At 36.0% G+C, this 24,894-nt stretch overlaps 1 protein-coding gene and 1 non-coding gene across 10 annotated transcripts in view; both read right to left on the bottom strand.

Annotated features, from left to right (window-relative positions):
- The window catches only part of Cnot1 (CCR4-NOT transcription complex subunit 1), an 83,415-nt gene that overhangs the window by 15,098 nt on the left and 43,423 nt on the right, over nt 1–24,894 (bottom strand). For 4 of the 9 annotated variants that reach the window (XM_026395656.2, XM_026395657.2, XM_026395661.2 and 1 more), the window contains 19 exons: nt 22,663–22,864; nt 20,835–20,981; nt 19,151–19,275; nt 18,570–18,856; nt 16,137–16,215; nt 13,952–14,182; nt 13,516–13,656; nt 11,891–12,070; nt 9,486–9,602; nt 8,768–8,878; nt 8,374–8,451; nt 8,041–8,218; nt 7,129–7,259; nt 5,497–5,793; nt 4,699–4,839; nt 4,501–4,605; nt 3,748–3,867; nt 1,957–2,148; nt 506–648 (listed from right to left, as the gene is read on the bottom strand). In XM_026395656.2, the coding sequence (XP_026251441.1) occupies nt 506–648; nt 1,957–2,148; nt 3,748–3,867; nt 4,501–4,605; nt 4,699–4,839; nt 5,497–5,793; nt 7,129–7,259; nt 8,041–8,218; nt 8,374–8,451; nt 8,768–8,878; nt 9,486–9,602; nt 11,891–12,070; nt 13,516–13,656; nt 13,952–14,182; nt 16,137–16,215; nt 18,570–18,856; nt 19,151–19,275; nt 20,835–20,981; nt 22,663–22,864 (3,005 nt within the window). The remainder of the gene's footprint in view (nt 1–505; nt 649–1,956; nt 2,149–3,747; nt 3,868–4,500; nt 4,606–4,698; nt 4,840–5,496; nt 5,794–7,128; nt 7,260–8,040; nt 8,219–8,373; nt 8,452–8,767; nt 8,879–9,485; nt 9,603–11,890; nt 12,071–13,515; nt 13,657–13,951; nt 14,183–16,136; nt 16,216–18,569; nt 18,857–19,150; nt 19,276–20,834; nt 20,982–22,662; nt 22,865–24,894) is intronic. The other 5 variants (XM_026395662.2, XM_026395659.2, XM_026395663.2 and 2 more) reach the window with 3 other exon arrangements.
- Nucleotides 11,010–11,145, bottom strand: LOC113187744 (small nucleolar RNA SNORA46). The gene has a single exon (XR_003301458.1). It is a non-coding gene; the product is annotated as a small nucleolar RNA SNORA46 (small nucleolar RNA).

Below are 24,894 nucleotides of genomic sequence, written 5' to 3' on the forward strand. Positions count from 1 at the left end.
CCAGGCTCTGCTTTAAATGTTAGGAAATGAGATTTCATTAAAATATTTACCTATGAATATTACCGCTGTGAAATCATTGAAACAAATGACCTACAATTTTATGTCCCCAAACAAGGTAAAGGCTTTCTATTGTGGGCAAAAGGTTGAGATTACTTGGGGAAAAAAGAACCATTCACCAATTCTCACTTCTTAGAATTTGGAAATGCAAATATTTCCCTTATTTTCAAGAAAAAAAGGGAAACTTCTAGATGAAAACAAGACCATGCATATTAAAATTCACTTCAGTTTGGCTTGGCAGCATGCCTGTAATCCCAGCAGCCTGGGAGGCTCAGACAAGAGGTCCTCCAAGTATAAGACCAGCCTCTGCAATTTAGCAAGGCCCTGAGCAACTTTTGAGACCCTGTCTCAAAATAAAAAGTAAAAAGGGTTGGGATGTAGTTTAGTGGTTAAATGCCCCTGGGTTCAATCACTCCAATAATTACTACTTAAATAAATGGCTACTAACCTTGTGATCTGTTTGTTGCACCACGGAGATCCATAAGCCCTACCATCCTGTAGAGCTTTTAGTACCAAGAGGTGGCATTCCCTATAGCGCAGCAGAAGGTCAGCATCAGCACCGCTTGTGGCATCTAATAATCCCTCTACGGCCTATGAGCAAAGAAAGTGTTCAGAACCTCGGAAACACAGTAGTGAGCCCAGTTATGAAAACTCAAAATCAAACCTCAATGTGAACCAGGAAAAGACCTTCTAAAACCTTAAGACTGTTACCTCCTTTCTAAGTTCTATGTAGTTCAAATTCATTCTGTAGTTCTTCACTGTCATAAAAGTCTCTGCAACAGCAACTGCAGCACCTACAAACCCCAGGGCCCCCAATCTATCTTGACCTACTACCAAAATATTTGGATCAATTTTAAAGATCTTTTTAAATAAAAATAATTGCAGAAAATATTACTTAAGGGAAAATCAAAACAACTTCTTTACCATTAATACCTGCCATGACTACATAATTTTTTTGGTTTATTTTTACACATGACAGTACAGAAAACAAATATGATATATGTCTTATTCTAATTAGGATACCAGTCCTGTGGTTATACATGTAAACATGCATTGTGGTGTATTCATATATGCATATATACACACATATATACATATGTATATGTATATTTACATAATACATATACATATGTATATGTATACACACACACACACAGAGCAAAGTTGTGTCAGATTCACTCAACTTACTTTCTTATTTCTATCCCCCACCCCCTTCCCTTCATTCCCCTTTGTCTAATCCACTGAACCTCTATCCCCCTTGCCCTTGTTGTGGGTTAACATTCACATATCTGAGAGAACTTTCGACCTTTAGTTTTTGGGGGATTGGCTTATTTTACTTAGCATGATAATCTGAGTAATATTCCATTGTGTATATATACCACATTTTCTTTATCCATTCATCTGTTGAAGGGTACCTTGGTTAGTTCCATATAGTGAATTGAGCGCCTATGAACATTGATATGGCTGAGTCACTACAGTATGCTGATTTGAACTCCTCTGGATCTATACGAAGGAGTGGGATAACTGGGTCAAATGGTGGTTCCATTCCAAGTTTTTAGAGGAATGTCCATACTGCATTCCAGAATGGTTATACCAATTTGCAGTCCCACTAGCAGTATATGAGAATATACTCTTCCCCACATCCTTGCCAACATTTACTGTTACTTGTATTCTCGATTGTTGCAATTCTGACTGGAGTGGGAAGAAATCTCAGTGTATGCCATGACATTACAGAAGTCATTCTATACTGAGAAAAATTATTTATTTATGTAACAGAATTTCATTTATATTATTATTTTTTTAAATATTAAGTATAACTTTATGAGCTTTTAGACAATGACAAATCATTATATGTTTACAAACCTAGCTGCATCTAGGAGTAACAGCTTAGGAACCAACCTTTTGGAGTAATCCAAGAGCAGCTATGGCATCCCGGGAGTTTCGAGATAATACTACAACCTCCAAAAGACTTCGAAGAGCCTGAGCTTGCGGGTTCATGGCCAGAGTTGGTGGAATGGCATGTAAGTGCTGCTCCAGTTCGGTAATGCACTTATCATAAATCTGAGCTACATCATCTGTTGCCCAAGCTTGCTGTTTTAGAGAAGGAAATAAACAAAACATTTTAAGGTTTTCATTAACACAGGTACATAAGAGTTCTGTTAGCATATTTATTCTCTTAAAACACAGAGGGCCTCTTCCATTTCCCCTTCCTGAGGTATTCAGTCTAAACACTATTAAGTGAGGCGATGCAAGGCAGGCACAGGGCAGAGGTATTAAAGATCATGAAGCCTGAAAGACACCAACACAAATGAAGTGATCAGAGAAAGGAACACCAATAAGAAGACTACAGGCAGCACCACTTGTGGCATCTAATGTCATCTACAGGGTAAAAAAAGTTAAAGAGTTCTAATCATGAAAAATATAGTACTTAGATCAACTATTAAAGCATAAGACAAAAGTATCTGCATCGCTTCTAGGATATTCCTACCAAAAATGCTGCCTATGGATGAAGATATAGCTCAATGGCAGAGCATTTTCCTTGCACAAGTAAGGCCCCAAGTTGGATCCTCAGAACCACACACATTTATTACCAGCTGGGCGTGGTGGCACACGCCTATAATCCCAGCAACTCAGGAGGCTGAGTCAAGAGGATTGCAGGTTCAAAGCCAGCCTTAGCAATTTAGTAAAGCAGTAAGTAACTTAGGGGTACCCTGTCTCAAAATAAATTATAAAACAGGCTAGGAGGCTGGGGCTGGGGCTCAGCTACTGCTTGCTTGGCATGTGTGAAGCACTGGGTTCAATTCTCAGTACCACATATAAATAAATAAAGGTCTATCAACAACTAAAAAATAAACAAACAAACAAACAAACAAACAGGCTAGGGATGTGGCTCAGTGTTAAGCACCACTGGGCTCAATCCCTGGTAACCACTAACCCCTGCAAAGTATCTAGCCATGAGAATACATTGGACAAACCCAAATTAGGCCATTCTAGAAAATTAACTGGCTTATAATCTTCAAAGGTATCAAAGTCAAGAAAAAAGAGGAAATTGCAGAAAATATTTTAAACGAATCATGCAATTCTAAAACAGGTCTTTTAACTGTGCATTATTAGGACAACCTGCTAAATCTTAAATACGTTTTAAGAATTAGACAGGTATTAAGTATTCGTGTTAATTTCCTGATTTTAAATGTTTGTATAGTGGTCACACAAGAGAATGGTTTTGTGAAAAAACAAAATCAGCTGGGCACACAGTGGCATGCACCTTTAATCTTAGTTACTTGGGAGGAGGCTGAGACTTGAAGCAAGCCTGGGTAACACAGTGAGACTACAACTCAAAAACACACACACATACATAAATCAAAGGATTCAGGATAACAAGTTCTCAGGCCTGCAACTTATTCGAAAGTGCTTAAAGTAGAAAATGTTTTCAGTATATTTTCACCTGTTTTTGTAAAAATTCCAACCCCTCCCAAGTCCACATAAGTCCTGAGTCTACCATGCAAATTCCTCTAATTAAGATACCCATTAAAGTTAAATCAATCTCATAGATTTAACAAAAATTCTATATTCCATACTGATCTGAAACAAACACCTACAACTCAAGTTCCAAAAAAGAAAGTGACAATTACTGGCAAAAACAATTCAAAATTACAGTATAAAACACCTTAATCCAAGGCAAGTATTTACCTTCATTGGTTGAGCTAAAAATCCTGTGGGCTGACTGAGGTCATTAGTAGGCAAAAAGCCTGGCACATTGCGTGCAAACTCTTCATAAACAGCCAACTGCTTTGGGTCTACACCACCAACCTTGAAAGAAGAAAATCAATTTTAACAGGAGCCCCTACACAAATAAAAGAAACTTTTCTTGAAATTGAAAAATCTGCAAGAGAGTTAACCACAGAGGTTCTGGGAAGAGTCATTACAACATGTAACAGTATAATTGAACATGTATGCCCATAAACAGCTCAGAAGAGGCTTTTCTCATTTTCCTATTAGTTACCCTCATTCATAAATTTATCAAGAAGTATTCCACTGATAAAGGCCTCCACTGAAAAATAACTTCCCTGGAGTCTGCAAATAGTATCAGACTCCGGACCAACTTGCTAGTACCAATAAAAAACTATTAAAAAAAATTTAAGTACCAGAAAATGTGAGCAGAGTAAGCACAAGTTGAGAAACAAAACTTTGTGCAACAAAACTTAACAGGCACACGAACTCTTTACAGTACACTTTAACAATTTTGTAGGGTGGCAGAATCTAAAGTATTTCCATACCTCCTCCACAGATGGCTTTAAAGACAAGTGCTACTGAGTTGAGATGCTTTCTCAGAAACAACATTTAGCCCTTCTATCCTAGTCCCAGTGAGGAGTTCAAACAAAAACAAAAAGAAAGAAAGAAAACATAGATGAAGCAGGGAAGAGACAGAGCCTCAGTTCTCACTTTCAGCCTGATTTGCTCGGGCATCCGTTCAGCCTGATAGGTTAATACCACAGGATCACAGTATCTGCGCCCTTCTTGCCTGGCATGTTTTCTCAATTCAAATTCCTGCAAACAAAAAAAGTCACTGAGGTTCTTGTTATGAGGCATTTTCTTAAATTAAAAATAAAACAACTTGAAAAGCAAATGCTAAACACTTACAGTTGCTAATCTCTTGTCCATCTCAGGGCCTGCTTTTTCAACCGCAGTCTTCTGAATAAAACAGCAAGCTAATTCACAATTGTCCTGAGCTAACTGAGCAGCTGCCTGATCCATCATTTCTCTTTGTTGTGGGGATGCAGTCTATTTGAAACATAAAGGAAAAGAAAAGAAAGAAAACAATTCTTATAGACAGGAGGAAATGCAGGCAACAAATTCATTTTAAGTTTTGCCTCTACTTGATATAGCTTTAAATTAGCTTCCTCATCTATTAAGATGAAAATGTCCTATACATTTTCAGTTTCTTATGAATGCAGTAAAGATAATAAAGCAGTGAACAAATGAATCGTTAACCATGACATCTGAAACTCAGAAGCAAGATGGTTAGCTTATTCCATTAAAAGAGGCAGAAGGATCATGAGTTCAAAGCCAGTTTCATCAAAAAGTGAGGTGCTAAAGCAACTCGGTTGAGACCCTGCCTCTAAATAAAATACAAAATAGGGCTAGGGATGTGGCTCTGTGGTTGAGTGCCCCTAGTACCCTCCCCCACAAAAAATCTTACAAATATTTGGTTATTTATTATTTGTCAAATGTCACTGAGGATACAACAATAAGCAAAAAAAATGGCACAGTGCTTCACCTTATAAAACTTATAGGAAGACATCAAATAAACATGGCGATTTTAAGATCAAGTGTTAACATCCACTGTCAAAGGCATGAAAAACTCTGGTAGATGAACAGTAATAAATTTTGTTTACACTAAGTAACCAACTTACAACACTAAGTAAGTAACCAACTTACACGAAGGGCTGAAGCAAAACTGTTTTTTAGGTTTGTAGATATGCTCATCAGCAAAGGTTCCCTGCAAGTAATCATAGCCATTCCAGCTGTCAAATTTCGCATCATGTGGTGAGCTGCTATTCGCATTCGAGATTCCTCAGAATCCAGGGCAAAATCCTTTCTGACTATTTGCTCACAAGTAGTCATGGCAATCTTAATTGATCGATCCACCACTGGATGGACCAACTCTTGGACAGCTCGTTCTATTGCTTGACGCACACACTGCTTCAACTGTGGATGGGCCTGAAATAATGGAATCTGACGGAGGGGCAAACAAATTAATTTAACAGTTTGTTTAAATAAGACAGCAAGCTACATGCAATCAACCTACATTTTAGAATTACTTCAAGATTAACAGAAACTAGACTTTTACATAAAATTAATAAAGAAAACGGTGGGAAACAGAAACTGGGTTACACAGGGTTAAGGATTCAGTATACTTTGTGATCCATGATTAAAGATATGTCAACTTTTTAAATTCAAGTTTAATAGGCAAACTATTTACAAGATCCATTACCTACTTATGGACACATTACTTGCTAAGCTAAAATAATACCGAAGGAATTTGTTTTCTGGAAAGAAACATCTCTATTAACTTTGGAAAACTAAATTTTCAGAGAAAGAGCTTCCTACAAAAACTATTATTGCCACAAATAATTCTTCAGAACAGTATGCATTTTATAGTGATTGTTGAGGTCTCTTGCTTCATTTGAAAGACTGTTGCTGATTTTGTTTCCAGTATAAACCATGCCCTAATACTTACTTGGATGCCCTTAACTTACTGAACTCTAACAATGAACACATAATATTCAAATTACTAGGCATGTTCCAAAGAGAAATCAATTTTTAGATCTGGGTACCCACTCTGTATCCTATCTGTCTTGTCTACACAGAGGGGGAGAGGAGAAAAGTTTAATATGATCTCTTTAAAGTACTTTCAAAGTCCCTTTAATAAAAAAGTTCAGTGTATTAATATTACTTCTGTATTTGTAAACATTTTTGGTTTCTGAAAAAGGAAGGTCAGTGAACAAAACAGTTAACTTGTATCAAGTAGAAAACAAGACTGAGGAAAACAATAAACTACCACCCTAAGTATACAGAATAAGCATAGGGAAAGGACTGAATTTAGATCAAGCGGCCCCCTGCAACCACCCAAAACAACTTAACTGAAACTACTAAGTCCCATTTAAGACCATATTAGTATGTCAGCTCAGTTTCAGTTATCTGAAAAACAAAAAAACAACAACAAAAAAACCAAATGGCTAATGGCTTCGTATAAAGCTAAAGTGACATAATAATAAAAATGAAAGCAAAAAAAAAGTTTGTTGACCTAAGAAATATCCAAGATCACAATTTTATTGCTGGCTTAATTTAATCATGGGTTGGGGTAAGAGGGACCAATATGAATGTTATTTATCACTCAGACTATTTTTTTGAGACAAAAAAAATGAACTATACTACATAGCAGTTCCAGATCTTTGTTCTTTCTGACAAAACCCTACAACACAGTAATTCAGAGGGAAGGGGAAAAGAAAGCAACTGAACACTTTGTCAGAAACTAGGAGTTGGGGAAATGGAGCAGTGTGTACTTACTGTTGGGTTAAGAGTAATGTGTGGTGCCAGGCCTGCGAGGGAATAGACATTGATGTCATGGTAGCTGTACTGCGGCTGTGGTGGAACTGTGGCTGTACAGGTAGTGCTGGTAGCAGGTGTTGTAGAAGTGGCTAAATGTAAAGTGACAAAATAAGAGATTAAAAGGTCACATCTGTTGAATTTATAATAAAATTAAGTATTATTAAATGGTAATTATCTAACTAATTGGGTTTTAGTCTCTTGGCAAGGGTAATGGTGATGGTAAATAACTTTCCCATTATGAAAACAAAATTCTACTATAAAAGATGTGACCAAAACACACAGTGCCTCAAAGCACAGAAATCAATTGAAGAGAGAAGCTACATTAGTAGGCCCAAGCGTTCCTTGTTGATTTAGCCTATATGACAAATTTTCTTTCAGTCTAGCCTAATCCCAGGTTTACCTGGAGAGTCTTAGTTCCTAAGAGAGAAAGAAAAGCTAGTTTATTATAATCATACCTCACAAATGAACATTCCCTATACCCTAGTCCAATACCTCCAATCATATTGATGCAGGTAAAATAAAATGTCTCCCTAGTAAGTTGATGTGGTTTGGTCTTCCTCTGAGTGATAACACAGGCCATAGAATTACTCCTGATACTTCAAACAATGTGAAAGATAAACTGGCCTGATTAGGACACAAGGAATAACTGATTAAATCACATTTAATTAAAACTATCTAATGAATTGCTAGGATGGAATCTAATAAAGTAAGACTGGGCCTAGACATTCTTTTACTTCATAGCTTATGGGATCCACCAAAAAGTGTACAAAATTTCAGCAGCACACTATGTAGAACGGTTACAGTTTGCTGTATTCATTGAGGCATACCAAAAGCATTCGGATTAATAGAAGAATACGCTGCCAAACTTACTTGTGGTTGTGATGGGAGGGAGTTCTTCTGGTTGCTTGACATCTTTCTTTGGAGCAGAGAGTTGTTCATCTAAGTTCTTTAGGCGATCTTTATCCTTTAGGAGGCTTCCAGGTTTTAGCTCATTGATGTCTAATGCAAGGTTCTTGCAGAGCACCTCAATCTCAAACTTCAAGTTTAACTGCATAATTCCAATATTTGATTTGAATTTTGAAAAGAAAATTTAAGTTTACTCAAAATACACCCTACTTTCAACCCAACTGTTGATAGTCTTTACTGTACATTTTAATAATATGAAGGCAGAGAAGGTTGCAAAGAATAAAAAAACAAATTTACCTTCAAGTCATGTTCCTGATGTAGTTCAGCTAGTACATTCATAATAGCCATTGTCCAGGGGTTTGGTGGCCTAAAAACCTAATGAAAAGCTATGTCATACTAGCTCCAAAACCAACTTTAAATTTGAATATTTAAAAGATAAACACTTTTAACCTATGTGATCTAAACAAAACCTTCTACCAACAGCATATTTTAGACCAACACCAAAAACCCAAAACCATACCGAGTCAGTATTTTAATTTCACCTTCTAAAGTTGCCTAAGATCCACTATGGAAAACTAACAAAACTAGTTTTACATTCATAAGAACTAAAAACACAATCTCTTGAACATTGTGCTGAAACAATCCAACTCTTAACAAATTAGCCATGAATAAAATATTAACATCTACTCACCACACTACGAATGCTGGACTCTAGGACTTTGGCAACAAAGGGTACTACATAGAGCAACTCCTGTTGTCCTTTAACATAAGCCTCTAGCAGCAAAGATTTCACATCCAAGTCCTAGAATTGAAGGAATTAAAAAAATGTTCAAAAGCTGGCAATGTACTCCTGAAGTCCTCAAAAAGTATCAAGGGGTAGGGCTATAGCTCAGTTGGTAGAGTGCTTGCCTCCCATGCTTAAGGCCCTGGGTTCAATCCCCAGCACCACCCAAAAAAAAAAAAAACAAAACCAAACACTAAGTTCAAACCCCAAATAGCAATCAACATAATATTTCAGTTTTTTAAGTTATTATTTATTTTTTTAGTTGAAGTTGAACACAATACCTTTATTTAATTAATTAATTAATTAATTAATTTTTAAATGTGGTGCTGAGGATCGAATCCAGGGCCTCACACATGCTAGGCAAGCGCTCTACCTCTGAGCCATGATCTCAGCCCCAATATTTCAGTTTTGTATTATAAAAAGAAGTGACACCCACACCATGCTGACTTTTCTTTATACTAAAAGATGTAGGACCTGTGGGCACAGAATGAGGAATTCAAAACATGAGGCAAAATTGTACAAAATGTCGTAATCACTAAAATAGCCCCCATAAATCAAGATCTTTAGACAAAGCACACTGCCCAAACATTACCAAACTTTGCATGAACCGTTAGCTGAAACTCACAGTATGTAAGATGGGTTTATTTTTAGCTAATGTGATCATTCCCAGCCAATGTCCCAAGTTCTTCAGCAAAGAACGATCTGAGAAATTGGCTGCAGCTTTATCAGAGGTCAGGAGCACCTGAAACAGTATAGAATTAAGAAGTAAGAATGGATTTATGAAATAAAATTACAAACTAAATGAGAATTCTATTATCCTATTCTAAAAATAAACCATCAATTCTTTAAAACATACCTCAAAGTAAATCTACTCCACACATTTTATTAACAATATTTTGCTGTATTCATTAGCAGTGATGTTTTATCTTTAAAAGACCTCTTTAGGGGCTGGAAGTATAGCTCAGTAGTAGATCTCTTGCCTAGCGTATGAAGGTACTAGGTGTGATCACTAGTAATGCAAAACAAGAACAAAAGTACTTTTATTTTTAAAAAATAGTTACAGATTGAGCAGCCCTAATCTGAAAACCTAAAAACTACAAAATGCTCCAAATCTGAAACTTTTTGAAAAGGGCTGACATAGCCAAAAACAGAAATCTTAACATCTGACCTCATGTAATGAGTTGCAATTAAAAAACCACAGACATGATAAAAATATAAAAATTATCTTCATGCTCTATGTTTGTGTATACATGAAACAAATCTGGTGTTTATATGAGAGCTTCATACCCCAAGGTATTTCATTATATATGTAAATATTGGGAAAATATGGAGAAAAAAAAATATGGTACTTTGTATTTCAGATGGTGAATACTCAACCTATAAAACAAATATAGTGTGCAAGATTCAAAAGGGAGCAGGGTGAAGTGGAGAATTGTGAGTTCAAAACCAGTCTCTGCAATATTGAGGCACTAACAACTCAGTAAGACCCTGTCTCTAAATAAAATACTAAACAGGACTGGGGATGTGGCTCCATGGTTGAGTACCCCGAGTTCAATCCCTGGTACAAAAAAAAAAAAAAAAAAGACTCAAAAGGGATACAAGTTTAAAATGTTGGGTACTGTCCCACAGAAAAGTACTGGAAAACCTTAACTATGTTTAAAGTAGACTCAATAAAAAATCTATTTTGAAGACCTAAATTAAACATAAATTAAGATTTAAATTCAAGACTATAGTTTTACTTATCAGTCCTTTATTTGAGGCAGCAGACACATGAAGGAATAAAACCAAAATAGCTATCTATTACAGTCTTCTGCATATCCAGGTCATTATGTATCTCTGGAGTCAACTAAAATAACTCTCTGAAATACAGTGTAAAATTGCTTATTCGCTTCTTTTGAAATACTTTAAAATTCATTTAATGGATTCTTCAGTGCTAGCTTTTCTAGGAAGACCAAATCATCACACAGTATGTTTTGAGAATGGGCACACACATACACACACATATATATAAACAAGCATCTACCACATTTGACTAAATGAATAGCTATATTTGCTTTTTGTCTAAAAAAAAGTCAAGACCTTAAATTTTGCCTCAAAGTATGAGGTAACTTAATTATCCCTGCTATCAGATAATAAAACCTGAATATTGTCATGTTCCTTAACTCCATAAAGCAACAGCAGAATTATACAAGTCAGCTGTGCAACAGAAGAGACAGGAATTATTTCGCACTACAGCGTAACCAAGAATGGGGAAAATTCCCATCCACAGGTTTAAATATAGTGCTGGATGCTAAGCCAATCCCATGCTATTCAAAAAAGAATGATCACAGATGTATGCTAGTTTAGTGTCTTATGAAAACAAATTTTATCTCCTAAGGAATAAGAATAAGCAATAGCTTACCAATTAAAACACTTAAACTTTATTGAATAAGATTTTGGTCTTAAGATTATAATATAGGACTCTAAGACAAAACTACGCCACAAATATGTAAGGAGTCTAGAGATATCTGGCACTTGACGAATGTAAAATACAAATGAAAACAACCATTACAGTATTGTTTGTTTTAGTTATAGTCATAAATAACCTCAATATCCACTAGTAGAATATATTCATACAATGGTTTTCTAAAAGACCTTTTAAAGAAAGAATAGAAGGGGTGCTAGCACTAAGAGTGTATTATAAATAAATTCCAGGAACAGGGGTGGGGGTGGAGGCCGCAAATCAAGTTTAAAAAAAGACGGTGATGCATATGACATGTTAAGCAACACTAAGTATTACTGTAATAGATGATGAAGTTCTAAAATACATGCATGAGATGAAAACAAATGAAGAAGAGATAACATTCAAAGTAAACAGCACACCTAGTATCACCCACGACTGAAATTCTTCTGTGAAATTTATTTCCACATTTGAAACAATATCCATAAATACCTGAACTAGACAATATATAGAAAAAGCAGCAAAATACAGCCCAAATTCTAATTATACTTTATTGCATAATTAAATAGAATATAAGAACCAACTCTTACTTTGATGTTTCTATAGGTCTCATTCAGAACCATCTTGTTAAATTCAGGATTCTTCAATGTATCCAGGAAGTTTGAATAAAGGCTGTGGAAGTTTGGTTCAATACTGACTCTCTTCATAACTAGATATTGTGAAACCCAAGGCATAAATTCTTCCTTCACAGTTTCTTTTAATTCTTCAACCTAGCCAATTAATAGGACACAGGAAGCTCAGAATCACACTGTGATAAAATAAAGTCTGGTTTCTGTGAATCATACTATAGTAAAGGGCTCTTTGAAAATTTAACATGACACTAAAGCACCACACTTCATCTCTCCCCATGACAGATAAATGCAGTACGGTATGTTCAATTCTATGGTAGTGTAGTCAACCACTTCTAAAACTGTAGACGTAGTTTGTAGATGGTTAGGACTGCAACATCTACAATCACATTCAGCATTAAAACTATAAAACAGGGGGCTTAGGTTGTGGCTCCGAGGTAGAGGTCTTGCCTCGCACATGTGAGACCCTGGATTCAATCCTCAGCGCCACATAAAAATAAATAAATAAACAGATAAACAAACAAACAAATAAAAAATAAATGGTTTTGTGCTGAACTACAACTAAACAAAATAATTAAAAAAAAAAAACCTATAAAACAGGCCTGCGGATATGGCTCAGTGGTAGAACACTTGTCTGACATGTGTGAGACCCTGGGTTTGACCTCCAGTACTACCCCCCCCCAAAAAAAAATAAATAAATGATAAAACTTGTAGTTCCTGCTGCCACCACCCACCCACCATGCCCAACCTTCTAATCTAATCTTAATTTACTAATCTACAACCTGCCATTACACATCTAACACGAGAATTGTGTTTTCCCATATTTCTATATCCAGGAATCACCTACAAGTTTGAAGCTTCTCTTCAAATAGATACTAAAAGCCTGAATTCTTCCCCCCAATCAATTATCCTGGGATTTTAAAATAGGTACATATATCTTTAAACACATTTTCTTAAAGCTAATCTTAGAGGCTAACATTACCATTCATAAGTACTAACTTATATAATCTTAGGAAGCCAAGTATGGTTCTTTATGCTTTTTGCAAGGTCTAAGTGCTTAGGAATCTAATAAATAAACTGTCTTTGGGAGGAGCTGAGTTATGACTAGAGGTACAAATAAAATCTTCCATCATCATGAAAACACAAAGTTTATTTGAAAAAGTCTACAATACAGGGCAAAACAGAACATTTGAAACTGGTATTATATGGTGTCTACAAAAACCACAAACACAAGTTGGAGATCCACACTCCATTCACTTTGATTTTGTTACCTTTATTTTTAAAGTGAATATTAAAAATTAGGGTCAAAAGCCAGGCAAAATTACATATACCCATAATCTCACTCAGGAACATGAAATCAGGATAGCAAGTTTAAGGCCATCGGCAACAACTTAGCAAGACCCCTGACTCAAAATGAAAAATAAAAATTAATGAGGATCTAGTTCAGTGGCATAATACCTTGGAGTCAATCCTCGGTAATGTCATTTAAAGAAAGAAAGAAAGAAACAGGGGGTGGGGTTAAAAATAAATCCCTCAACTCAGAAGTAAAAAAGGAGAAGGCCTTTATAAAATGACATCACGCTCACCTTTTGTGTCATATTTGACTGTGAGAGATTGTTGAAGATAAAAGCAATTTTCTCTTGGATATTTTCTGGGGGCTCCACAATTCTCTCAGTTTGGTCTGTGGCCACAAGCAACGTATCAATATTTGTAGTATTGATAGAAGGCTAAAGAAATAATAAAGTACATGAAGTAAATAAGTTGAAATGCTTCCTTGGAAAAAAGCCCATAAAAGACTGAAATATCTATTTCATTTATAGGAAATCTCTACCTAATATGACTGCATCTGAAGTGTGGGCAAGCATATAATACTATTAATAGTGCTTATCTCTGGGAAATACAGGGAGGGGAGATACAAAAGGGTCTTTATAAGTCGTATCATAATAAAATTGAGATACTGCTCACTATGAGGTACATCAGAATATATTTTTTTAAATCTGGTAGAAAAAAAGACCTACTTACTGGCACATCTTTCTTAAAACTGACTCCAGTTGGCCTGGTGACTGTAACCGTTTTAGCAACAGTTGTAGTTGTTGAAGTGGTTACCATAGTGTTAACCTGACCAGCAAGGGAAGGTTTTGCTGGAACCTGGGCCTGGGCTTGGGCCTGGGCCAAAGCAATACTTCCAGGGGTGGTGATGGAGCCCTGCATTTTCACAGGAGGGTCTCTAGACTGCTGTCCATATTCGATATACTGTAAGTGTAGGGAAAGAGAAACACATTAAAAAAGAGTTCTTAAGAGAAATCAAAATTTTTGAATTATATATGCCCCTGATTTGAGAGAAGGTAAAAAATAACTTCAGAGTACTCCTTTGGTTCATCTATCTCCCATAACCCTTGCCCCATCCTGGCACATAAATATAAGTGGATATCATGGACTCCTTTGAAGATAAAATATTAATATGTTGAAAGTTTTTTTAAGAACTATTCTAGGGCTGGGGATGTGGCTCAAGTGGTAGCGTGCTCGCCTGGCATGCGTGCGGCCCGGGTTCGATCCTCAGCACCACATACAAACAAAGATGTTGTGTCCGCCGAAAACTAAAAAATAAATATTAAAAAACTCTCTTTCTCTCTCTCTTTAAAAAAAAAAAAAAAAAAAAAAAGAACTATTCTAACAAAACAACTAAAAACAGCAGCATAAAATATCTGCATATAAATTTCTTTAACCCCTTTAATAAACTATAAAATTCTGGGCTGGGATTGTGGCTCAGCAGTAGAGCGCTTGCCTAGCACGGGCGGGACCCAGGTTCGATCCTCAGCACCACAAAAAAATAAAGGCATTGTGTTGTATCCATCTATACCTAAAATATAAATATTAAAAAAAAAACTATAAAATTCTTCAAAATTTGTATAGTAAATTCATCTCTTTTATATTGGACACTAGGCTCAATGTGGTACAATGCTCGTCTAGCAATCACATAGCCATGGGTTTTAGTAACCCCGGCACAACCAAAGGGCAGGGGGTGTTGGGTCTCCTTTATTAGATCCTCATGAGAAAAGTCTAAAACACTGCTGTTAGTTGTTTCAGTAAAGTTATTACTACAAAATTTTTAAAAATACTACACATTGCCAATCCAAATAAACAGTAAGCAACACAGTAATGGATACTGTAGGGTTGTTCTTTTTTCCTTTTCATTTCACAGATCATTAAATCTCCCTCCCTCCTACCCAACACAAATTAAGAGGGCTGACAGAGGGTTCCCAAACTACTTCAACTGACCTTATCAACCAAAACTAAATCCATATATAAAATAATTTTAATCAAAATTATCATAATAAAAATATTTTTTTAAAACGGGCTCTGTAGGGCTAGGGATGTAGCTCAGTAGTAGCAAATGCCTAGATTCCATACCCAGCACCGTGATGAACGAAAAAATTCAAATCATTTTATCATTCTTATTCCTTACAACATCTTAAAATTGATTTATTTTATAAAATAAAAAACTGAAAATATAATTCAAAAAAGACTCATCAGCTTTCCTGTCCTATAAACTGATTGAATAATACAAGATAATGGTATGAAGTTTATAAATCCCAAATGAACCACTAAAACAATGGTTCTCAAATTTCAAGATCATACAAAACATATTAAAATGTACTATTCTCCATTGTCAAGGGCTGCCTCTTAATTTATACCCGACAATCACATTCCAAATCCTTTTTAGAATCAGGCAGGTTTCCATAAATACTAACACAAGGTAATCAGCCTCATGGGGCTTAAAGAGCTAGAAAAACCTTTAGTCAAATCATAAAAATCATTACACAGAAAAGTTAATCCAATAATGAAATTTCACGTTCCATTATTAACTCATTAAGTTCAACATTTTCAATTCTGTGTTCAGTAAAATTGACCTGGGGTGCATATAGAGTTTGGAAATCACAAGCTAGAGCTTAAATATATTGTCAAGTCAACTAATATTATTATAATATAGTTATATTATACATTACATACTAGAATATTCAAGTTTTTATAGTTGCTTCACATCTAGAATGATGTGACAAAATAGGTCAAGATGCAAAGGAAGCAAAAAGAAATGTATACCCAAATCACGTCAATCATTAAGGAATCTTAATGCCAATGCCTGAAAATCTCAAAACAAATCAAAACAGATGCACTCTCCAAGGTATTAGATGCAGAGGGCACTTACCTCTTGTAAATGATGTGGAAACTGCATAAAGTGACTGATAGAAGCCAAGTGCTGACAATACTGGGGATAGTCCTTCAACCTGCCAACGAAAAATTCATTTTTTCACTCATCATTAAGAACAGAAAAACCTTTTTCCATCTCAGTCTAAGCCATTTCCCCACTCTACTTATAAATACCTAACCTGAAGAGAATTCCAAGGGAAGAACGTTAAAGTGTGAGATACATATGAACCTCATTCTTACATAGGAAAAAAAAAAGTATCAACATGCAGACTCAAAGCTACATAGTTGTGACTGTATTTAAATGATACTCTGGAAGTCCCTGAGATAAAACTGAGATTGGGGGGCGGGGGGTTGTGGCTCAGCGGTCAAGTGTTCGCCTGGCATGTACAAGGCCCTGGGATTGATCCTCAGCGCCACATAAAAATAAATAAATAAAACAAAGGCATTGTGTCCAACTACAACTAATTTATATATGAGAGAGATAATTCTAGGGATTAGAAGTGAGGTATAGGGCTGTGGCTCAGCACTAAATTGCTTGCCTAACACGTATGAGGCCCTGGGTTCGATCCCTGAGCACCACATAAAAAATAATCAAATAAAGATATTAAAAATATTTTTTAAAAAAGAAGAAATGGGGTATAAAAACTGACTACAAGGGAAACCAGAGAACTTCTTGAGAGGGATGATGGAATATTTCAGTATGTCAGGGTCTGCCTCCTCTCTAAAAGAACCCACTCCTCCTTTCCCTATTCCTCTAAAACTAAACTCATCAAGCCTGTTACTCTGAGTTACATGTCTGAAATCTTTCTGGCATGAATCTGGTATTGAAGAGGGGCCCTCTGGCTGCCTCAGCTTTGTAGAAGGCCTCTGCCCTGTAACATTTGGTGTTAACTACCTCTTTATCATAAGTTACCCCAATTTTTTTCTTGTTCCTTTTTTTGTTCAGCCTTTTCTAAACCTCTTTTATCTACTTCAGATTCTGTTCACCGGAGGTTAAAATCTTGAGCTAATTCATGGTTCTTTGGCTACAGCACACTTTCGTGAGAACCAAAGGATCTTGACTAGAACTCAAGATGCTACCCCTTTAAGGGTAAAAACTGAAGCTTTCCCCCTCAGTCCTTGTGGAGAACAAAGCTTGCCAACTATCATTTGTGGATGGCAATGCCTCTGCAGAATCTGAAGGCCAGCAATCATGAGATTTTAAGCCTTGACACCCATTAGGGTAAAGAGATCTCTTTTCTGTCTCTTACCCTCAATTTTATCTCTGGAACCATAGAAAATATTGTGGGGCTTCATTCAAGGCTCAAGTCATTGGGAACTTTAATTGAGATCTAAATATCATCTCTTCCCTAAAAATGCCTTGTCCAGTCACCCACCAATCACCAACATGGACCTCTGGATTGCCCTGATGCTACATACCATTAACTCTCCATGTCTGGCCAGGCAGAGGAAAAGGACTTTGAGCCACTCCCCTCAATGTAGCCCTCTATGGCGGAATGCAGCCAGACCGTGCCCAAATACCCTAAAAGAATTTATGGATTCAAGTCCTTAAGGCACAAATGTTAAGTAACTAGTCAGTCTGAATGGGTGAGCAAGATAAAAAACAAATGAAAGGCTAGGTAAACCAGAGGGAGCCTTATCTGCTAGATAAGCACCTAGAAGACAAGGATCTCCTCAAGGCATAATTATATCCCCTTCAGAAAAACTACTATTTCAGGATCATCTCACACCCTATCAGGTAGCCAGGACCCTACCTTATCAAAACCCCTAATCACCCTGGCAACTAAACCATCAACACCCTGACCAAAAAACAAACAAACAAAAAAAAAACCCACTTGCTGAGGGTTTTTCAAAGGATAGTAAAATGACTGAGGGGGGCAAAAAATTGAGGCAAAAAACAGGGGAACTCAATTTCCTTAAAATCTCCAACTATGTGAGCACCACACCATGTTCCCTTAGAGGCCATCCATGCAGTTCCTATGCTGTAGTCAAAGTAAAAAGATAAGCCACGTGCAATGACACACTCCTGTAATGGGGGGGGGGGGGGGAGTAAGGCAGAAGGATCAGAAATTTACAGCCAGCTGTAGCAAGACCCTAAGCAACATAGTAAGACCCTGTCTCTAAATAAAAAGTTTTAAAAGCACTAGAAATGTGGCTCAGCAGATAAGCACCCCTAGGTTTAATCCCCAGTACCACCTCCCCCCCAAAGCTGAACCTCAATGGGACTCTAGAAGTTTCTGTGGGACTCCCAGTTAAATCTGAGGGCATGTCTCCTCCTGCTATGTGAGAAGACCCAATCTCTTCTTTGAGAGTGCTCCCTCCCTTACTATCCCTTCAATAAACTCATACAAGTTGGAAGACAGCTTGGGCAACACAGTGAGATCCTATATCCAAAAGAGAAAGTGGCTTAACAGAAAAACTATCCACTCACCTATTTTTAAATCTATCTAGTGCAGCTATCCCAAAATAATACATTTTAGATCCAAAAGGCTTGCGTAAGGCTTCAAGAACATATCGCAGGGCCAGACCCAGTGCCATGTAAGTGACCAGTCCTTTTTCAATTATGCCACCAAACAGGCAGGCTGTTATATGTAACTCTTTATCAGGATACTGGGGGAAAAACCGATATTCTTCAAACAAGTTCCTTAGCATACAGTTAAATACTTCTCGTTCCCTTTTTATAGTAGAGTCTTTAAATCTTTGTAGCATTTCTAATACCTATAAAAGCAAAACAAAAACAACACATAAACTATTTCTAATACCTATAAAAGCAAAACAAAAACAACACATAAACTATTAGTAACAGCATTCCTCAAATATTCTTATAATAGCAAACTTGTAAAGCAGAAAGAATATTTATCAATAAACAGAGGTTGAGACATACATTAAGGTTTCAAAAGATACATAGATACATCACAAAACACTTTAAGCTGGATTTCTAAAAAACTTGAAAGGGTCACTTCTTCAAGATTTGTCTGTACAATTCATAATTAGGTCCTCTTAAACACTCACCTCATCAACTGACATGGTTGGATGTGGTGGATGATTATATATTCGCTGGAAATAGCTGTTTGCTTCATCATCTATCTCTTTACTAAAGTGCTGATTTGCCTCTGGCCACACCTGAGACAAGTCCGCTGTTAGAAACAAAAAAGCATTTAAGTAATTTCTCAACCCCATAAAATACAAATAGCCAGAGAGATAACACAGTTCTAACTTTATTGGGGGCAGCGGGGGGACAGGGAGACAGAGGTGGGGTGGGTGGAGGGGACACGAAGAAAATGCACAAAGAATTATATGGTCAAGTTTAAATATTAAGGTGTTTTAGGTACACAGAAAAGACTTTCAATTAATTATCTTGCATAGTACTACTTCAATAATGTTCTTCAGGACATGAAAAGTTCACTAGGCTCAAACTCCTAACACTTACCCTTAATATAATCCACTTGAGGTTAGTAATTCTTACTACTTTATAATAAAAATCTTCTAGCATATTAGAATAAGCAATGAGTGCATAACACCCTGCTATTAACATACAGCATGCTACAAAACATAACATTCAGACAAGCCTTTCACACTAACATTTGCAAGTCAGCTGATATTTTAATCTTTATTATCACAAATATTTATTGCCAATGAAAAGAAAGACAAGGGTCAATTAAACTTATGGGTTTATAAAGAAAACTTCTGACTTATATTATTAATAAGGAGGTGAAACTGACAACTGGCTGTAAATTATACACATTTTATAGCAGTGTTTATGAAAAATAAAGTATATGTGTATTATAAATCTATAATCTTAAAAAAAGTTAAATATTATAATGTATTTTAATAAGTTAAATATTGTTATGTATTTTATTTTTGGTCAAGCAACATAAAGTTGATAAATACACCTTTCCATCTCATCATTTTCCTACCAATTATTGATAACTGCAATGAATTCAACTGTTTTCAATTCTTACTCTTTGACTTCATATATAGTCGTTACGAGATTTATTAACATGTAATTTTGAGACCTGGCACTTCTTGATTGATAAATGAAAATTACTGCTCCTTATATTAGAAAAATTTGGCTGGGAACAGTTACAGAAACCTATAAAACTTAGCTATTAAGAAGGATAGGAAGGAGATCATGAGTTTGAGGGCTTTGCTTTATAAACTTGGCAAACTGAAATAAACAGGATATTTTTCTGGCTGTCAAAAATCAATACCAGAAAACTTTTAGGTTAAAGAACTTTTCTCTGGGGCTGGGGTTGTGGCTCAATGGTAGAATACTTGCCAAGCATGTGAGAAGCACTGTGTTTGATTCACAGCACCACATATGAGCAATTAAATAAATAAAGGTCTACCAATAATTAATAAAAATATTTTTTAAAAAAAGAAAGAACTTTTTTTTTTCTTTTTTTAACACCATACCTCCTCTTTAGAATAACACCCTGAAGATGGAACCTCTTACCTATGCTCTGGCAATCCAAAACAAAGGTAGAGTGATATCTGAAATTTTTACTTCAATAATTCATATTTGTGAGTTTATTCTCATTATTCTAGGATGCACACCAATATATGGCTCTACTAACAATATATTACATAAATCAATTATGTTCATACAACACTAGGGACAACAAAGCAGACACACAATAAACTTTCTTATGTACCTCAATCACACTTCACAATCACAGACAACACTACCACTTACAAGGTTTCATCTTACTCTGCTGGAATGTAGGCTGGTTCAGTCCAGAGGTGCCCAGTTTTCTCTGCACAAAAGGGTCATTATTCACTGCAGGGAGTCCAAGAGCCCCGGTTCCTATACCAGTCAGGCTGCCTGTGCCAAGACCACCTACTAGAGAGAATGAAGGCAGCCAGAATTTCTATCATTACTCGGGTTCTTGAATCTATTCACAACTTAGATGTAGCTTCTCGTTTTTTAAAAGTCAGATTGTTGATTCTCTATAGACATCTAAATTTTATTGAAAATCTAACTAAGCTAGGCATGGTGGTGCACACCTGTAATCCCAGCAACTCCAACTTGGGAGGCTGAGGAAGGAGGATGTGAGCTCAATACCAGCTTCAGCAATTTAGCAAGGCCCTAAGCAACATAATGACACCTTTTTCAAAATAAAACAACAACAACAAAAAAAAAAAAGAGCAAAGGATCAGCATCCTTAGGGTTCAATCCCCAGCAACCACCCCCCACCAAAAAAAAAAAAAAAAAAAACTTTTAAGAGGGGACAAAAATAGACAATGCTTAAAATTTTCAACATTTTATTAATTCATTTTTATTTTTGACTATGCAAATTTAAAACTATTCAAGGTACTCAAAATAAAAGCAGCTGGCATAGGTGTGGTAATGCACAACTATAATTCCAGTTACTCCGCTAGCTGAGGATGACAACTGAGCAACCCTATTTTAAAACAAAATAAAAGGGTTGGGAGTATAGTTCTATGGGAGCACTTGCCTAGAATGTGTGAGCCTCTGAGCCAATAATATATAAGTAGTAGTAGTAATAATAATACCATAATTATATTCAATCTCACAATACAAATTGTGTTATATACTATATTTAGCTTTTTATAGGTGTCCTGTATCAAGGACAATAGGATAAAATATGTGAAGTAAGTGAACCATCAGATCTAGAACCATATGGCAGCACTATTAACAATGTTACAAGAGTAATAAATATATCTTCCTTAACTTTTAGTACCATATCTTACAGCCTGAACATTGTAGCTCAAGAGAAGTAGGTACAAGCCAAAAAAAAAAAAAAAAAAAAAAGTAGCCTTTACTTCAATGTAAAGCTTTACTTCAATGTAAAGTTACAAAGTGAATATCTGAAACAGTTCTAAGTAGGGCTGAGTTTATGGCTCAGTGGTAAATTGCTCCCCTAGCACATGGGGGAAGCACTGGGTTTGACCCTCAGCACCATCAATCTCAATGTATTGTGTCCATCTACAACTTGAAAAAATATTTAAAAAAAAACTTCTCCGGTTTTATTATCATTTGAAGGTAGGTGAATTATAAGGAGGCAGGAAGAGCAGAGACTTGAATCTTATACGATACGTAAACACAAAAATTTCCACCATAATTACACCAATTGGAGAAATACATAAAGCTAGGTGTTCTAAAATCTGTGATATGGATGAGGGATGATTTAGGGGCAAAACTCATATTGATTAGCATATGGGAGGGCCTGGGTTCAATCGTCAGCATCAAAAAAAATAACAAACAAAATCTAAAAACAATGTGATCAACACATTATACATACTGGTGTTTGGTAACACAGAATCCTTACTGAATAGCTCAATTAACTTTATAAGTATAAATAACCTAATTCTTCATTCCAGGTAGACTGAATTGAATGTAATAATAAATAGTATGCTTTTCTCTTCCCAGTTTGGGACACTGAAGCAGGTTTAACAATTTCAATTAAGTAGATCATTCCAGTCACTCCAAAACACCTTAACCATACACAAAGACAATGAAATTTATAAATAATCTGTGCACGTGCCCAACTCCCCCTTACCTGGAAGCTGTGATGAAAGTCCTCCAATACCACTGAACGCTGTTGTTTGATTTGGGGTTGAAAGAGGTGGAAATGCTTTTGCTGGTGACTGAGGGGTACTGAATGCAGAACCCAAATTTGGAGGAAAGCCCTGCATACTCTGGGTGTGAGGGGCAGCCGAACTACCTATACTAAGAGATGCCATTCCAGCAAGAGGGTCAATCTAAGAAAAAACAACATAAAAGTGTATTAAACGTATTTCAAGGAAAGGCAGACATGACATGGGTAATGCAATTGTTAACAATAGCTCTTTATATTCCACCACCAATCCCCAATTGCTGATTGAATCCAAAGACTCTACCAATAAACATCCCTAGCCCTTTTTTGTTTTTGTTTTTTGAGATAGGATCTTGCTAAGTTCCAGCGGCTGGCCTCAATCCTGTGATACTCCTCAACCTCCCTCACTCATTCAGATTATATGCATACACCACCTTGTTCAAATGAGTCATTTTAAACTCTCTATGTATAAAGAATAGGTTTAAAGAGTTAGTCCCTACCCAAATATACCAAAGCCACAGAACAAGGCTATCATACTTTCAAGGACAACAACAGGGATGGGGTTGTAGCTCAGTGGTAAAGCCCATGTCTACCATGTGTGAGGCACTGGGTTCAATTCTCAGCACCATATATATATACATAAATGAATAAAATAAACATAAAAAAATATTAAGTCATTTGAAAATGTTTGGAATTTGATACCATATATTAAGTGAAATAGACCAAACTTAGAAAGTCAAAAACAAAAATTAAAAAAAGAAAAATAATAACAACAAAAAAGATAAATTAACCCACTGCTATACTACAAATTATTTAGTAATGACCTGGTGCACTTATTATCATTGCAAATTCCAGTAAGCTACTTTAAAACAATCTATCAAGCAAATTATTTGACTTTTAATACACTAAAACCATTAGAAATTAGCAATAAATCTTCCAGCCAAAACATATAGTCAAAATCTTAAGAATCTTCAGTGTTGGAATGATATCAAATTATATTGTTATATCATATACATGTATGCATATGTAAAAACAAATCCTACCCTTATATACAAACATAATGCACCAATTGAAAAAACATGGGGGGGGAGAATTTTAGGGTTGGGGAAGTTTAGCTCTAACTTTAATACCAAACTAACAAAAAACCAAGGTATGCTATCCAACCAAAATATTTTTTAAAGATAATTAAAACCAAAACTTGAATTCTTCCTAGCTTATGACACTCCTTTGTACCTTTATTACTATGAACAATGAAATAAATTCCTCTATAAAGTGACAACTGGGGGCTGGGGATGTGGCTCAAGCGGTAGCACGCTCGCCTGGTATGCGTGCGGCCCGGGTTCGATCCTCAGCACCACATACCAACAAAGATGTTGTGTCCGCCGAGAACTAAGAAATAAATAAATAAATATTTTTTAAAAAAAAATTTTCTCTCTCTCTCTCTCCTCTCCCACTCTCTCTTTAAAAAATAAATAAATAAATAAATAAATAAAAAATAAAGTAACAACTGAAGAATCATAAGTACCTTTTTCTTTCCTTAAACCCCAATCTGCCATTCAATGCCACCGGAAAAAAAACAGAATAAGAAGCTCCCAAAAGAAACAAGGTAGTTGATGGCAGAGAACTGAACTTAAATGTACCTTGTTTTTAAAGGAGCAGTTCAACTGACAGCTGAAGAGCCCTAGTTATCACAAGTTGCTAGGCTCTGACATTTTACTTGTCCCATGACACCCAAGAAGACACATCAGGTTCACTGGCAGTGCTTACTTCAAGAATATAAGTAGTTCTCATTTTTAAAAAGAAATCCTTTTCATTTAACTATTTAAGTGGCTTTGTCTCTTTCCTGTCAGAGTCATGTTCTATTGATGATGAAAATCTATTTTCAACTACCATACTTACTCATGGATCTTCTTTAAAATATAGTCAGATACTATTAATATGTGCAGATAATTTACATAATGTCTAAAATGAAAGATTGGGTGCCACGGCATGTGCCTATAATCTCAGGGACTCAGGAGGCTGAGGCAAGAGGGATCACAAGTTGGGGAATATCCTAAGTAATTTAGTGAAGACCAAATTAAGCAAATCAACAAGAATATCACAAAAAGGGTGGAGGTGCCGGGGGCTTAGCCCAATGCAAATTCCCACTTTCAAAACAAACAATTTTTAAAAAATAAAATGTAGTAACTTTTTGTG

Source organism: Urocitellus parryii, chromosome 15 (assembly GCF_045843805.1).
Source record: "Urocitellus parryii isolate mUroPar1 chromosome 15, mUroPar1.hap1, whole genome shotgun sequence".
NCBI lineage: Eukaryota > Metazoa > Chordata > Mammalia > Rodentia > Sciuridae > Urocitellus > Urocitellus parryii.